Source organism: Ammospiza caudacuta, chromosome 26 (assembly GCF_027887145.1).
Source record: "Ammospiza caudacuta isolate bAmmCau1 chromosome 26, bAmmCau1.pri, whole genome shotgun sequence".
NCBI classification, from domain to species: domain Eukaryota; kingdom Metazoa; phylum Chordata; class Aves; order Passeriformes; family Passerellidae; genus Ammospiza; species Ammospiza caudacuta.
Genome location: NC_080618.1, coordinates 7,175,799 through 7,191,115, shown reverse-complemented (window position 1 = coordinate 7,191,115; position 15,317 = coordinate 7,175,799). Strand labels below are relative to the sequence as shown.

The 15,317-nt window shown below is 49.1% G+C and overlaps 1 protein-coding gene across 2 annotated transcripts in view; it reads left to right on the top strand.

Moving 5' to 3' along the window:
* The window catches only part of SLC23A2 (solute carrier family 23 member 2), a 54,745-nt gene that overhangs the window by 15,358 nt on the left and 24,070 nt on the right, over positions 1 to 15,317 (top strand). For both annotated transcript variants that reach the window (XM_058820200.1, XM_058820201.1), the window contains exons 2-6: positions 5,308 to 5,585; positions 6,196 to 6,294; positions 9,261 to 9,377; positions 11,501 to 11,658; positions 15,182 to 15,270. In XM_058820200.1, coding sequence (XP_058676183.1) covers positions 5,451 to 5,585; positions 6,196 to 6,294; positions 9,261 to 9,377; positions 11,501 to 11,658; positions 15,182 to 15,270 — 598 coding nt within the window. In that variant the 5' untranslated portion in view covers positions 5,308 to 5,450. The remainder of the gene's footprint in view (positions 1 to 5,307; positions 5,586 to 6,195; positions 6,295 to 9,260; positions 9,378 to 11,500; positions 11,659 to 15,181; positions 15,271 to 15,317) is intronic.

Below are 15,317 nucleotides of genomic sequence, written 5' to 3'. Positions count from 1 at the left end.
TCATTCACACATGGAGTTAATGAGATTTAGCTAATGTGCTTTAAATACGTGGAAGGTTTGAGCTCGGCATAACTTTGCTGCTTAGCTTTGTGTAGACTTGCCCTAATAACGTTGGTCAGTTATTAAAGCGCCGCTCTGGATGGCAGTCAAAATACCATCTACTTAAAAATTCATTAGTGCCTCCAAAGAAAGAATTTGTTTGTGCTTTGAAGAGCTGAAGCGAGAAGCTTCTTAAAGTGCCCATCAACTCTTTTTAAAGCCTAAATTGAGTTTTTTAGGAGTCTGATGTTGGGAAGTTTGGGTATGTGGCAGCGTTTCGTTTGTCTCTGCAGCAGGTAAAGATGAACTGTGTGGTGTTAGGTGCCCATCAGTACTTTTTAAAACCTAAATTGAGTTTTTTAGGAGTCTGATGTTAGGAAGTTTGGGTATGTGGCAGCATTTTATTGTCTCTGCAGCAGGCAAAATGAACTTTGTGGTGTTGGGTGAAATTTGGAGTCTGCTTTCCTTGTTGTGGATGTGGTTCAGTGCAAGGGGAAATCTAGGAGCAGTTAGGATGTGGTGGTGGCATTTCAGTGCAGCTTCAGTAGGTGGGAAGGAGCTGGAGAAGTCCCTGCTAAAGATAAATTAGGAGAGAGGTCCCTGCTAAAGACAAATCAGGAATTTCCTGGGACCAAAGAGAAGAGGCTGCTCCAAACTCCCTGAGATAAAAACTCCCTCCAAGACTGAAGCAGGAGGGGTGGCTTTTACGCCAAGAGAAAATGAAATGTGTGGGTTCTGGGCACCTTCTTCACATGTGTGAGATGGTGGAAAATGCCCTGGAAGGCAGAAAAAACACCTTTGAGGCACTCCCTGCACGTGTGGACAGCGGGTGGGAGCTCTCAGGTGCCCCATCCAGGCACAGGTCTGGGATGGAGCAGTTGGATTTGTGGCTGTGGCTCTGCAGACAGGACTTGGATTGCATCCTTTGAGTATTTGTTGAGCTTTTTTCACCTGGGCGATGAGAGGTTTGTGGAATGTTTTTGACTGGGGAGAGCCTTTTTTCCTAGGAAAACACGCAGCACCTTTGGGCGCCTGTGAGCAGCAAAGTTCTCTTTTAAAGGCAGTCCGTGTCCCTTTGCATGTCTGCTGCCAAAAACACAATCTCACACCTCGGCTGCGTTCAAACACATCCTGTGAGTCCCAGAGGTGCCAAACACCTGGAGGTGCCAGGGAGGTGCTGAAATTCCAGAGGCGCCTCAGGAGGGACAGATGCTGGCTGAGCATCATCTCTGCTTGCAGGAGAAAGTTGGTCTGTTCACACCAGCCTGACAGCTCATTAAAATAATAAATTGATGATGGTAATTAAGCAGCGACCTTAATTTGATTCTAATCTCCTTCGTGGGTGCAGCAGCCGCAGGATTTTTGGCTCCTCAGCCGTCTGTGACAGCCAGGAAGGTCCTGCTTGGCTGTGCCACCTCAGGAGCTGTGACATGGTGACATTTGTCACCACATTCCTTGTGCTTCCTTTGGGAATATTTCCCGTGTGCAGCAGGGAAGGGCCACCAAATCCAGGCCAGGGATTGTCTGAAGGGACAGGGAAAGTCTGAATTATTTTGGTTGTCATGGGTGTGGGAATTTAGGATCCAGCTGGAATTCAGCCTTTGTGGTTTTAGAAGGGTTTTGGTTTGAGTTTGGCAAATAAGGGAACACGCAGGGCTGGTTTCACTTTGGAAAAACTGTAGTTTTCAGGGCTGGCAGTCATGGGGGAGCCTGAGCTTCCTCCAGAGGGTTAAACTCCAGGTCTGCTCATTGCAAATGAGCTTTACAGCAGCGCTGCCATGTCCTGGGCATGGCCATGGCCAGTCCTGCTGCTGCCAGGCCAACAGCACCTGGCAAAGCGTTGACCCTTCTAAGAGAGTTAAAAAACCCCAAATCAACCCAAAATGAGAGAAGAACGCCAAAACTTCCCAACTGCCTGGAGGTCAGGTGGCCTTTGTTTTTGCCAGGCTCTGGATTCAAATATTGATGTTGAAAGCCTTGAGCAGGGCAGGGAGGAGCTGCCACAGCATAAATCTGATCCAGGGAATATTTTGGGTGTGCTTCAGCCCAAAGCTGCGTGCAGTGCTTTGAAAGGAAACAGTGCGTGCAGGGCAGGTGTCAGTGTCCCACTCCTGTGGGGTTCATGGCCACTTTTCCTGCCAGTAAACTCTTCATGTCTGTCTGCACCTTCTGTCCTGCCCAGTTAACCCTTGGGGCTGCTGAAAAGATGATAAAAAAGGATTTTTACTGACTCACAGGCAGTTGGTACCTGGGGAAGTGGGAGCTTTTCTGGGGCAGATTTTCCTGTAGGAAAACCTTTGTGCTGCAGTGCATGTTTTTATTTGTGGTGGTGGTTCCAGGGCAGAAACTTGCAGGGATAAAAAAGAGCATTTAAACAAATTATAGATCTCCAGATCTCTGATGGGTTTTATCCTTTTTCCACGAGCTTTGAAACACATCTTGGTTTGTTTAAAATGCAATAGCAGCAACCTTGGCAAAGGGAAGGCGTGGAGGGTGGTCCTGGGAGCATGAGGAGGGGATGTTGTGTCACACCAGACCCTGCCACCTCTCCTGTCCCCTCCTGGTGGCTCTGGGGCTGGAGGAGCTTTGTGCTGATGTTGGAGGTGCAGGGTGGCCTCTCCCTGGCCAGAAGGCTTTTCCTCCTGAACTTGCACCTTTGTGTAAGCCCTAATCTTATCTGCAGCTCTGTAAAGGCCTGGCCTCTCCTGGCCTTCTGTGTTGAGCACAGGTGTGCTCTGCTCTGGGGTGATCCATGTGGGAAGGGAGTCCTTGCAGAAATTCCACTTCCAGCTTCCCATTGGACCCCAGCCTGCAGGTGATGGCTTGTGCTGAGTGTACCTGCCCGTGCTCAGTGGGCTTTATCTCTTTTGTGTTATCTCCTTTGTGTTACCTCTTTTGTTTTATCTCTTTCTCCAGGACTTTTCAGCTCCCCAGCAGCTGGGTTTGCTCTGGAGGGCTGTAAAAACTGACTCATGTGGTGGGAGCTGATAAGGAGTGATCTCTGAGAGAGCTTCGGGCCGCGGCATGGTTTATCTTCTCCTCTCTGACACTCCTGATTGCAGAATGAGAGCATTCCAGAGCCCTCTGACGGTCCTCTGCGCCATTCAGTGCAGTTTTAATTGCTGGGGAGCAGCAGGAAGAGCCGGGAGATTCCTCCTGGTTTGTCCTGGAGCAGCCCCTGGTGACACGAGCCCTCGCTGTCCTTGGGAAGGCAGCGCTGAGGGTTCTGCCTGCCGGCTGGCACTTGTCTGTCGGGGAATTATTTCAGCTCTGGGCCACCCCTGGACCCAAGGCAGGCTTTGCTGTCCTGGTGCAGGTCCCAGGGGTTCTGCCTGCCGGCTGGCACTTGTCTGTCGGGGAATTATTTCAGCTCTGGGCCATCCCTGGACTCAAGGCAGGCTTTGCTGTCCTGGTGCAGGTCCCAGGGGTTCTGCCTGCCGGCTGGCACTTGTCTGTCGGGGAATTATTTCAGCTCTGGGCCACCCCTGGACCCAAGGCAGGCTTTGCTGTCCTGGTGCAGGTCCCAGGGGTTCTGCCTGCCGGCTGGCACTTGTCTGTCGGGGAATTATTTCAGCTCTGGGCCATCCCTGGACTCAAGGCAGGCTTTGCTGTCCTGGTGCAGGTCCCAGGGGTTCTGCCTGCCGGCTGGCACTCGTCTGTCGGGGAATTGTTATTTCAGCTCTGGGCCACCCCTGGACCCAAGGCAGGCTTTGCTGTCCTGGTGCGGTTCCCAGGGGCTGCTGAGTGCCAGGGCACCTCAGAGCAGGTCCTGGCAGCTCCCCTGGCTCGCTTTGGTGTATTGGTCCTGGCTGAGGGAGGTGTCCTGCTGCCCTTTCCCTCCCCGGTGTGAGGAACTGCCGGACCCAGCCTCGCCCGTCTCCACCTCTGATTTCCTTGGAGGATGCAACGCGTCTGCGCCGGCAGAGAAAGGCAGATTCTCCTCTCCTTGTTCTTGTGTGCTAGGGAAAAAAATAAATCCTCATTGTTCTGTGAAAGCAAACAGAAAAACCCTCCAGAAATCCCAGCCCGGTGCCCCCAAACCTTTAGCCTTTAAGCAGTACCTGTCTCCTCCGCCCTGAGCTGCTCTGTGAAAATGGACATTACAGTTTTTTTCCAGAGCAAGACATTGAGTGTTCAAACCAGCCTTCTCCTTCAGTCTTCAAGTGAGAACTAATTAATTACGTGCCTTAATATTTACACTCATAAACAAATCGTAACTCTGATTTGCAGGCACTGCCTTCCATTCCATGTTGATTTAATTAATGCTTCCAGGGATCCCAGTGCCCAAATTGTCGTTTTTATGGAACTTTTCGGGAGATACCTCCATTGCTGTGAAAGTTTTAATGTTTCTTTCACTTCAAGGAGCCAGAGTTTTCCAGCAAATGGGCAATTAACAGCTATTAAGGGGTTCTAAAATATTAGTATTCATATATTAGTACAGTCCTGAATTGCCCTCAGCAGAAGAGTCTTTCTCAAGTTCAGTTATTATTGCAATTACAGTAGACAGGAGCTGCTGGCATTTCCTGAGCACCATCTGGAAGGGGAGACTTCAGGAAAAACCCAAATTCTGCCTCTTTTTTTCCAATCCAGACCTGTATTTGAGTGTCCATGAGCTGTATTCCACCTTAGGGTTCAGCTGAACCCATCATTAACTTGCTTTTGAATTCACACCAGTGTGAGTGGGTTCTGTTGCCTGGATGGGTGCAGAAAATTCCACTTTTTGTGCCTTTCAGGAGCTATTTTTGCAGGTTCTGTCCTGTACTTTCACCTGTACCTAACCTGATTTCACCTGCAGGTGCTGGCAGCTGCATTCTGTGTTTAAAGCTCAGTAAGCACAGGCTGCAAAACTTGGATTTTCTGTGTGTCCCTCTTCTTCATAAGTTTGGGTGGTATTGTGTAATTGGATAAAAAAGTCCACATTGCAGACTTGGAGTGATCAGTTATTGGGTTAAAAGTAAAAATAATTTGAGTGCCATTTCTTAATTGAATAGAAAGAGAGTTCACCATTCTGTGGCTTGTTAGTAGAATGCTGTAGAACTCAGGACTTGTAATGGAGATGAGAAATAATAAATATTTAAATCTGAATGTGAACTATCATCTCAAGTGCCTTTAACAGAAGTAAAGAGGCCAAGAACCAACATATGGTGAGGAACAAACTCAGGACCCTCAGATGATGAACCTGACTCGTTTTCCTCCTAAAAAAACCTTCAGATGACGAGCCTGACTTATTTCCCTCCTAAAAACTCCGATTTCTCCCTTCCCTCCTAGGAGCTGTTGATGGGAAGGACACGCTGATGTCCCGGCTGGATTACTGAGCTCCTCAGTGACTCCTGGAGCTGCTGCTGCTGCTGCTGGGAAAAGGAGCTGTCCTTTGTTCTTGGCCTGTCCCAGAGGCACCTCCTGGGTGCTGCATGCAAGTCCTGGACGTGCTGGACACCATGGGGATTGGCAAGAACACCACGGCCAAGTCAGTGGAGGCAGGAGGGGGCTCCACGGAGGGCAAATACGAGGATGAGTCCAAGCACCCCACCTTCTTCACCCTGCCTGTGAGTGAGCCCTGGGCAGGGAATGATGCTCCAGGCGTACAAACCCTTGGTTTCCATGGGCAGTCAGTGACAAAACTCTGAATATTTGTGTGTAGCACAGCCAGCCCTGCTGTGTGTGCTCATTCCCAGGACATGGAGCTCCCCATGGTCAGAGCAAATTGAGGATGAGTCCAAATAATGCTCCAGTAATGCCCCAGGTGTACAAACCCTTGATTTCCATGAGCAGTCAGTGACAAAACTGTGAATATTTGTGTGTAGCACAGCCAGCCCTGCTGTGTGTGCTCATTCCCAGGACATGGAGCTCCCCATGGTCAGAGCAAATTGAGGATGAGTCCAAATAATGCTCCAGTAATGCCCCAGGTGTACAAACCCTTGATTTCCATGGGCAGTCAGTGACAAAACTGTGAATATTTGTGTGTAGCACAGCCAGCTCTCTGTGCTCTCTGTCCCTGCTGTTACAGAAGCGATGCCTTGCCATGCTCCTCATGTTCTCTGACTAAATGTCAGAGGCACATCTCAAGCACCCACAGAGAAAATGATATATGAGGTGTGATGGCAGAGGAAATGTTGATTTTAACTTCACCTATTTCTGTTTTTGCTGCTTTTTAAGGTGGTGATAAACGGTGGAGCCACGTCCAGCGGTGACCAGGACACAGAGGACACAGAGCTGATGGCCATCTACACCACAGAAAATGGCATAGCAGAGAAGGTACTGGGGCTGAATTCATGTGAAACAGGCTGCCTGGGGCTCTCCTGCTGTTGGGAGCTCATTTTTGGTGCTTTCCTGTCCCAGAGCTGCTGACTTGCACATCCACATCTCCCCAGGCACTTCTGCCCTCGTGACTCGTGGTCACACACTGTGGGTGCAGCACTGGGGCCATGACTCAGGAAGTGGTGGGAGCAGTTCATGCCCTTGGGTGGGATTTTTCCAGCTTTTTTTCTCCATTCTTTCGTTCCCTGGGTCTGTTCAGGGATGATCCTGCAAGCTGAGATGGTGTGAGTCTGAGCTTTGTTTAAAAAAAGGATGAGGATTATGCTAAACTGAACTTCCAAAATGTTTAGTCCAACTGGTTGTTTTTGTCTCTGAAAAAGCCTCAGCCTGACCCAAGTGTTTCAAATGTCCTGAATTGAAACAGGAACAAAACTCCTGACTCCAAGCAGGGACACCATGATGCTCCTTCCTTCAATCCATGGTTTCTTTGGGTTGTTTTTGTCTCTGAAAAGCCTCAGCATGACCCAAGTTTCTCAAATGCCCTGATGGAAACAGGAACAAAACTCCTGGCTCCAAGCAGGGACACCATGATGCTCCTTCCTTCAAGGCTGTGGTTTCTGCTGGGGCAGGGATGACACCAGGGGATGCGGTTCATGTTTTCTCTCCTGAATTTCAGATTTAAACCATCCCCTGAGCAGCCAGAGGTCTGTCAGGGCCTGGAGCCTCCCAGCTCAGCCTGCCCAGGTGCCCCACTCCCATCCCCACACTCACATTTCATGGGCAGCTTTTTGTTACCTCTCAGAGGTTTGAGGGCTGGTGTTTGGAGCATGCTGGGGCTGGAGTGGAGAGGCACAATCTGATAAAAGCCTCGAGCCAGAGGTGTTGGGGTGAATTGTGCAATGAGATAAGCCATCTCCAGACACCTCAGTGTTCCTGCTTTGCCCAAGCTGTGCTTCCCTCCCTCCCAGCTGGCATCAGAACTGGGGGTGATGGAGAATAATTCACCTTAGAGAGACCTGGAGCTGTAGAGGAAGCATTTCCCCTGGAGTTAAAGCTTTGCTGTGGCTCCCAGTGCAGTAACAGGGTGGGCAGCCTTGGCACAGGTGCCCAGAGCAGCTCTGGCTGCCCCTGGAGGTGCCCAATGCCAGCCTGGAAGGGGCTTGGAGCACCCTGAGACAGTGGAATTGTTGTTTTCATTGTTGTTTTCTCCAGAAATCTCAAAAAAAGCCCTCAACCCACAGCCTAATCCAAAATAAACCCCTCAGTCAGCTAAACCATCACCCCGTTCCTTCCCTCATGGCAACAAACCAGTTCTGGCTTCTTTTGCTATTTTAAATTTGTAGGATATTGTTTAATAATAAATCCAAACCTACCCCATAGGACAGAAAATGAAAGATACAGTTCCTGAATGTATGGGAACTGTTCAGCACATGAAAGGAACGTGTGGAGTGGCACTGGGCCCTGAGGTCCTTGCAGCCCAGCCAGGGCAGGGCCAGGCTGGACATTTTTTAATTTATTTGGGAGGAATTTTCCTCTGGAAAGGGTGGTCAGGGGTGGGAAGGGGCAGTGGTGGAGTCCCCATCCCCAGAGGTGTTAAAGTTGGAGATGGGGTTGGTGATGCCCACGGTGGTGCTGCTGGTCGGAGCTGGGCATCTGAGAGGGCTTTTCCACCCTCAGCCATTCCGTGGCTCAGATCCCTGATTTTATTCACATGGTTTTTTTTAGAGAACTGGGTCAGGAGAGAGTTTGTTCCTTTTTCAGCCCGTGGAAGGCTGTCACTGGTGCTGCAGGAGGGGAGAGCATTGCCCCAAGTGCTGTCAGGAGTTCTCTCAAATGAATTCCTGTATTCTGCATTTCTGCTGCAGCACCCTCAGCGCTGTGCCCGCTTTCACCCCCCAAATGTGAATTTCCCCAGTGGATTTGTCCTCCCAGCAGCAGGCTGGGGTGGGAGGGCAGTGCCAGGCTCACTTTGGCTGCTGGCCTGGCAGGTGGCACCGAGTGCAGCCCAGCCCAGCCCAGCCCTGGCTGTGGTGGGCATTTTTGGAGAAGTGGAGCCCATTTGGGGCAGTCACGAGTGTGGCAGAGCTCCCAGGCTCTGTGTGAGGCAGCTCCACGTGGGCTCACAGCGTCCCGGGCTGGATTAGGGCACAGCAGCTGTTGTGTAAGGTAATTTTTGAGCTGCTTGCTCTGAAATTACAACATCTGATACTTCCTCCTGCTTCTGTTGTTGTGCTGGGCATTTGGAGCGTTGTGGGTTTGTTCTCAGGAATTCCCAAGCCAGATTCCACTTATTTGTGACAGAGAAATGGCAGAGCTGGCCCTTGTTTCACTGGGGTGTTGATGTGTGAATGGCTGTGCTCACTTCTCCATTGGCACTGGCAGTGGATTCCTGTGGGAATTGAAATTCCTGGGGGAATTCTGCCTGGCTGGTGGAAATTGGTTGGGGATTAATTTGGGTGTAATAAATAATCAGCATTTTTCCTGACTGCATAAATGAGGGGGAAGAAGGGAAATGATGAATTCTTTGGCTAAAAGCGGTTAACCAAGATGAAACTGGGTAAGAGCAAAGCAGGGAAGCAATTATCATAATGAGGATTTATTTTAGCCAGCGATTTTGGTCTCTGGTGCAAGGGCAGAGCTCTTCTCCTTAGTTCCAATTCTTCCCTGTCTTCTTTTTCTGTTTGTTTTTGTGGTTTTGGGGTTTGGTGGGGTTTTTTAACAGCCTTGTCATGCTGAATCCATTTTTGGGCACCTTTTGGCTGCCAGATCAGTTCTGTCAGAAATCAGCAATTATAAATAAATAAGCAGGGAGTGTTCAGAAGGGAACGTGCTGGCTACAAATTCAGGAGCTGGATGGGAAAGGCTTTGAAATTGTCACAAACCAGAGCTGCTGAAGCAGCCTGGGGGCTGAAATTCCCTTTATTCTGTGCAGCACTAACCTGCTGTGCCCCTTGTTCCTGCAGAGCTCCCTGGCAGAGACCCTGGACAGCAGTGGCAGCTTGGATGCCCAGAGGACTGACATGATTTACACCATTGAGGATGTTCCTCCCTGGTACCTCTGCATCTTCCTGGGCTTGCAGGTACGTCCCCAAGCAGAGGCAGCTTTTGCTTCTGTGGCTTCCAAATTTATTGAGGATTTTCTGTGCAGGTCATTGTGTTTGTGAGGTTTATCCTTCTCCACTCTCACCTGTTTGAGGAAGGTGTTGGGAGGTTTCTTCTGAGGCTGATCACACTCAGATCATTGCTCCGGGAATGATTTTGAAGGAGATGTTGGGAGGTTTTTTTCTGAGATTGTTCACACTCAGATCGCTGCTCTGAGAATGATTTTGAAGGTGTTAGGAGGTTTCTTCTGAAGCTGATCACACTCAGATCACTGCCTTAGGAATGATTTTGAAGGAGATGTTAGGTTTTTTCTCAGGTTGATCAGACTCAGATCACTGCTCCGAGAATGATTTCAGTTTTCAGCTCATGCATTTGTGAGAGTCACTCCAATATTTATTGAGTTAAAAGCTGCTGTTGGTAAATGAAGTGAGCAGAGGCTCAGTGGAGACCCTCACAAGGGACATTGGGCACCGCTGGAGATAAAAATGGGGAGATACAAGGGTTTAGACCTGAAATAGTGAATATTAAAGCTGCTGCTGCAGTTATTTCAGTGCTGAGAGCATCACCCTGCACCTGGCTTGCCCTTGGAGCACGAGCAGGTGCTTCCTGCAGCTCAGCCACTGCTCCAGTCCCACCTCCTCCCTTCCCTCTGCAGTGGCAATAACATCTGGCCCGCAGGAATGCTGAGAATCTGGTAACCTCTGTGAAGGACCTTGAGACCTCCAAACACATTCCAAAGCATCCTTTTCCTTGCTGCCTTTTCCTCAAGGACAGGCAGTTCTGTAGGAATTCTGTTTTCACTTTTGTGTGGAGTTTGGTGAAAATTTGTTGGGTTTGTTTTGCTTTTGGTGTACCCGGGTGGAGGAAGAGTCGAGGAGTCCTCTGTGTGTGAGCAGGGGATGTGAGCCAGTGTGAGTGGAATTATTTCTGGGCTGGAGGCTGCTCTCAGCACTGCTACCTGGGTGCCTCCTCAGGAGAGCGGGGTGTTCCAGGGGCCCGGGATCCCCCAGAAATCGCAAAAATCAGAAACGAGAAAATCAGAAATCTCCACGTGGGGATCATGAGAAGCACTGAAAGCAAAGCTCTGGGAAGGGGAGCTCTGCTGGGGGTTCAGAGGCAGGAACAGAAGCTGCTTGATTTATTAAAAATGTGGATATTGATCTAGTACTGATACCCAGCTGTGATGGACAAGAACTCTGACAGTTTAGAGTTAGAAAGTGTGTGTTTGTTGTGGGATAGCTCCCAAACACACACCCAATTTACAGGTGATTACAGAGCGCTTTTATCTATACAAATATTGAGTACCCAAAGTAGAAATACATATTCATGGCTTTGGTACATCCCATTCCCAATAAGGATATTGATCGGGTACCAATATCCAAAAACTCTCTAACAATTTAGAGTTAGGAAGTGTTTGTTTATTGTGGGATAGCTCCCAAATACACACCCAATTTACAGGTGATTACAGAGCCCTTTTATCCATACAAGTATTGACTATCCAAAATACAAATGCATATTCATAACTTTGGTACATCCCATCCCCTGCTCCATATCGTAATTAGTTCAAAAGCCATTAAGCATGAGTAGTTTGTCCCTTGAAATGGGTCCCTTTGATGGTGAGGGGTCCCAAAATGAGGAAGTAAATGAAACCTTCCTCCTTCTGACCTTTCTGCCTTTTCAATGCAAATATGACAAATGAACGCTTGGTAGAACTCCCCTGTTTTCAGCTGGTTTCAGAAGAGAGGAGGCCTCCAATTGTCCTATGTTCCTAAAAACAATTGCCTTATGTTCCTAAAAGCAATTGCCTTATGTTCCTAAAAGCTATTTATCAATTCCTATATTCTTCTATAAGAATATATTCTTATAATTCTGTATTATCAACCCAGCTAGCCATACATTATGTTGACAAGCAGTCAATTATTAGTTAACTATTACAGCATAACTTCATCAAGACCTACCCATTTATTTTGATTAACTCCCACAAAGCTTATCTCCGACTAAAACCTCAGCTCCCCTAAGATCCCTAAACTCCTCTAAGTGCGTGTCTGATGCTGGGGACGGGCTGGAAGGACGGTTTGCAGCACTAACCCTGTGCCCCCAGCACTACCTGACGTGTTTCAGCGGGACCATCGCCGTGCCCTTCCTGCTGGCCGATGCCATGTGCGTGGGCTTCGACCAGTGGGCCACCAGCCAGCTCATCGGGACCATCTTCTTCTGCGTGGGCATCACCACCCTGCTGCAGACCACCTTCGGCTGCAGGTGAGCCTTAGGACAAAAATTTGGGGGTTCCCAGGACAGAGAAGGCAGGAGTGTTCTGGGAGAGGAGCAGTTCATTCGCACACCTTGGAAAAGAGGGGCTGACTCTGGTGGTTTTAATTTAATTTCTGCTCCAGACCACCTTCGGCTGCAGGTGAGCCTTAGGACAAAAATTCGGGGGTTCCCAGAACAGAGAAGGCAGGAGTGTTCTGGGAGAGGAGCAGTTCATTCGCACACCTTGGAAAAGAGGGGCTGACTCTGGTGGTTTTAATTTAATTTCTGCTCCAGACCACCTTCGGCTGCAGGTGAGCCTTAGGACAAAAATTCGGGGGTTCCCAGAACAGAGAAGGCAGGAGTGTTCTGGGAGAGGAACAATTCATTCACACACCTTGGTAAAGAGGGGCTGCCTTGGTAAAGAGGGGCTGACTGGGGTGGTTTTATTAATTTCTGCTCCAGACCACCTTGGGCTGCAGGTGAGGGCCTGGGCACAGAAATTTGTTGGTTTCCAGAAACACAAAACCAACAGCAGCAGAGCAGCAGTTAGGGTGAGCTTTTAGAAAGCTGCTTCCCAAAAAAATGTGGATCTGAAATAACACAAGGCATCCCAGGAGTGAGAAAATCCAGCAGGGAGAGGAAACAAGGTGGAAGTGTTCCTGGGAGAGCAAAAATTCATTCACACACCTTGATAAAGAGGGGCTGACTGTGGTGGTTTTATTAATTTCTGCTGCAGACCACCTTGGACTGCAGGTAGGCCTGGGCACAGGCAGAAATCCTGCTTGCCACTAGAAAATTCCACATTTTTAAGGATTTAGTTAAGAGCCAGAATCTTTAGGTGGTTGAGTTACCTTTGCTTCACTTTTTCCTTTGGGGGAAAAAAAAACCCTTCCCTCTATTTCTTTTGTCTTACTGGACTTAGGAGTTCACTCCTCTGTCTCGAAAAGTTCACTCTGATGGCAAAACAACAGAGTGGAAGCTGTTGCAAAAGCAAACTTTCTTTCCCCAATGTATTTTCTTTAAGTAAAGACTCCCCAAGTCAATAATCTTATTTCCAGTCTGGCTGGCTCTTTGTGCTGTAACCATAAATCCTCATGTACCTTGTCTGGAAGTTTGTCATATTTGGGTTTTTTTCCTCCCTTAATAATCTTGCGTTTTTTTATCACTTACTAGAGGGGGATTTGGGGCTCATTCAGAGAGAAGGGTGCCCAAAATCACAGAGCCAAAATTACAGAATTTTGAAATTCTCTGTTCTTTCTGTGTAATCCCAGCCCTGCCCTCCGCCCTGCTGGGATTTTTCCCTTTTCAGTGGCTCCCAACTTGCATTGTACTTACATTTTCATATCCCTGAAGGCCAAATTGTGTTTGGGTCTTAAAATAACTTGTGTTTGGGGAGGAAATTTCCACGCTGGGATGTTTTATAACTCTTGCCCATGTGATGGGGGGTTTATGTAAGGCTGGGAATGGGATACAGCAGCTCAGGCCTCTCAATGAGATTTGCAAGTATTCATTGGCAAGTCTGTCAACTGCAAAGTATTTCAGCAAATAAAGGTTTCAAAAGGTCAAATTCCATGGTTTAAGGGTTCTTAAAGATGGATTTAGCTCGATTACGGGGTGGAGTTGGGGTAGGTTGGGTACCCAGACCAGTTCTAGGAATTCCAGCTATTCCCTGGCTTGTGCAGTGAGCCCCAGCTCTGGCAGGGGTTCATTAGTGGGTAATTAGCGGCGCTGAGGTAATTCAGCGCACCTTTAATCCCCGCCAGGGTGGCAGCTCTGCTGCTGTGCCCTGCTCTGGCTCAGCTTTCTCACATCTGTGGGACATGGGGGCCCAGTGAGACATTTCCAGGTGCCTTTGCCTGCAGAGAAACTCCTCTCTTCACTCAATCCGTGCCAGAACGGAGCAGCTGGATGGCTTAGACATGGAGTTGAAATGAAAACCCCACTCAGGAGCTTTGGTGCTTCAGCTGGCTGGCACTGAGTGGCTGCCTTAAAATCTGTAAGTCACTCCCAGGCTGCAGCTGTCACCTGAGGAGGGGACGGAGCTTGCTTGACTGATTTTGAACAATTTGTTTGAGAAAACTTAAATTACTCTTTTTTTGCCCGGCTTAGGGGGAGAATCCCCACTGTTTTGGGAGTTAGCTGTGTCACATAACAGTGGAGCAGGGCCAGGTGCTGGGGTGTGGTTTCCCATCCCTGGGCTGGTGTTCCATGGGATGCACAACAGCCCAGGCTGGCAGCAGTGAGCTCAGCCCTGGAGAATGTGTTTGCAGCGTGTGCTTACCAAACCTTTGAGGGGGCTGTGTAGGTGGGATGGAGCAGTAGCAGCTTGTTCCAGGTATTGCAGCCCTGCCACGGGCACCAGCTCTGCCTGATGGGCTGAATCATCCTGAGCCACCAGCCCTGGCTTCCTGGAGCTGGCATTTCTGCATGGGGAGCTCCCAGGGGAGTTCTGTCCAGCCAGCCATGCTTGGATGCCTCATGGAGTTCATGAAGTTTGAGTTTATAATGCAGCTTTCAACATTTGGTGGCTTTGAAGTTGCCCAGACTGCTCCTGCGAACTTCCCAACTCCATTAATAACTGGTTTGATCTTTCCTGTGCTCTCTGTTCCCCATTTCCCCCCACGCCTCTCCTCCTGTGAGCATTTTCTGATCTTCACCTGAACAGTTCTTTTTCCTGCCCTCATTCCCTGTGTCACACCTCGGGATTTCCCGTTAAGGGGATCTCCTGGCAATGCATTCCTGTCAGTATCTGTGGAATAGTTCAGAGTGCATCTGCAGTTTAGTAACCTTGGGATATTTGTTACACAAGGTGCAGTGAGGTCAGCAAATTCATACGTGGTGCAGGTAGATCCTCTTCAGATCTCTCAAATCTTTCGGGAAGTATAAACATCAATGCTAAGAATGTCATCTTGAAATTCTTGTGGTGTTTGTATTTATTGGTGGCAGGCACTGGGAACATCTAATCTGCTCCCATCAGCCCAGCAGTTATTGAGACATGCACTCCAAAATGAGTGAGCTCAGAGTCATGCACAGGGGAGGGATGGAGCCTGCAGGCTGCAGCTCCAGAGAGCTGGGAGGGGAAGAACTGCAGCTCCAGAGAGCTGGGAGGGGAAGAACTGCATCTCCAGAGAGCTGGGAGGGTGAAAACTGCATCTCCAGAGAGCTGGGAGGGTGAAAACTGCATCTCCAGAGAGCTGGGAGGGAAAAACTGCAGCTCCAGAGAGCTGAGAGGGTGAAAACTGCATCTCCAGAGAGCTGGGAGGGAAAAACTGCAGCTCCAGAGAGCTGGGAGGGTGAAAGCTGCACCTTTACCTCAGTGTCCCCCTGTGTCCCTGTGCTGCTGTCACACCTGCCTGGCCCCTGGAGTCACTCCAGGCAGGTGCTGTCAGCTCTTTGCCTTGCGAAGTCTTTGTGTTTCTCTGTCTGGTTGTTTTTGGTGAGAAATCCTGTGATTTCCCAGTTTAATAGCTCAGCACAGGGTTGTTTGAGTGGCCACCCCACAGGACGTCACCATCTCTCCTCTCCTCCCCAGGTTACCCCTGTTCCAAGCCAGCGCTTTTGCGTTCTTAGCACCTGCCAGAGCAATTCTCTCCCTGGAGAAGTGGAAGTGCAATAACACAGGTAATTGTTGTTTATCCTTTATGTTTAGGTGTTGTTTAGGTGACAAA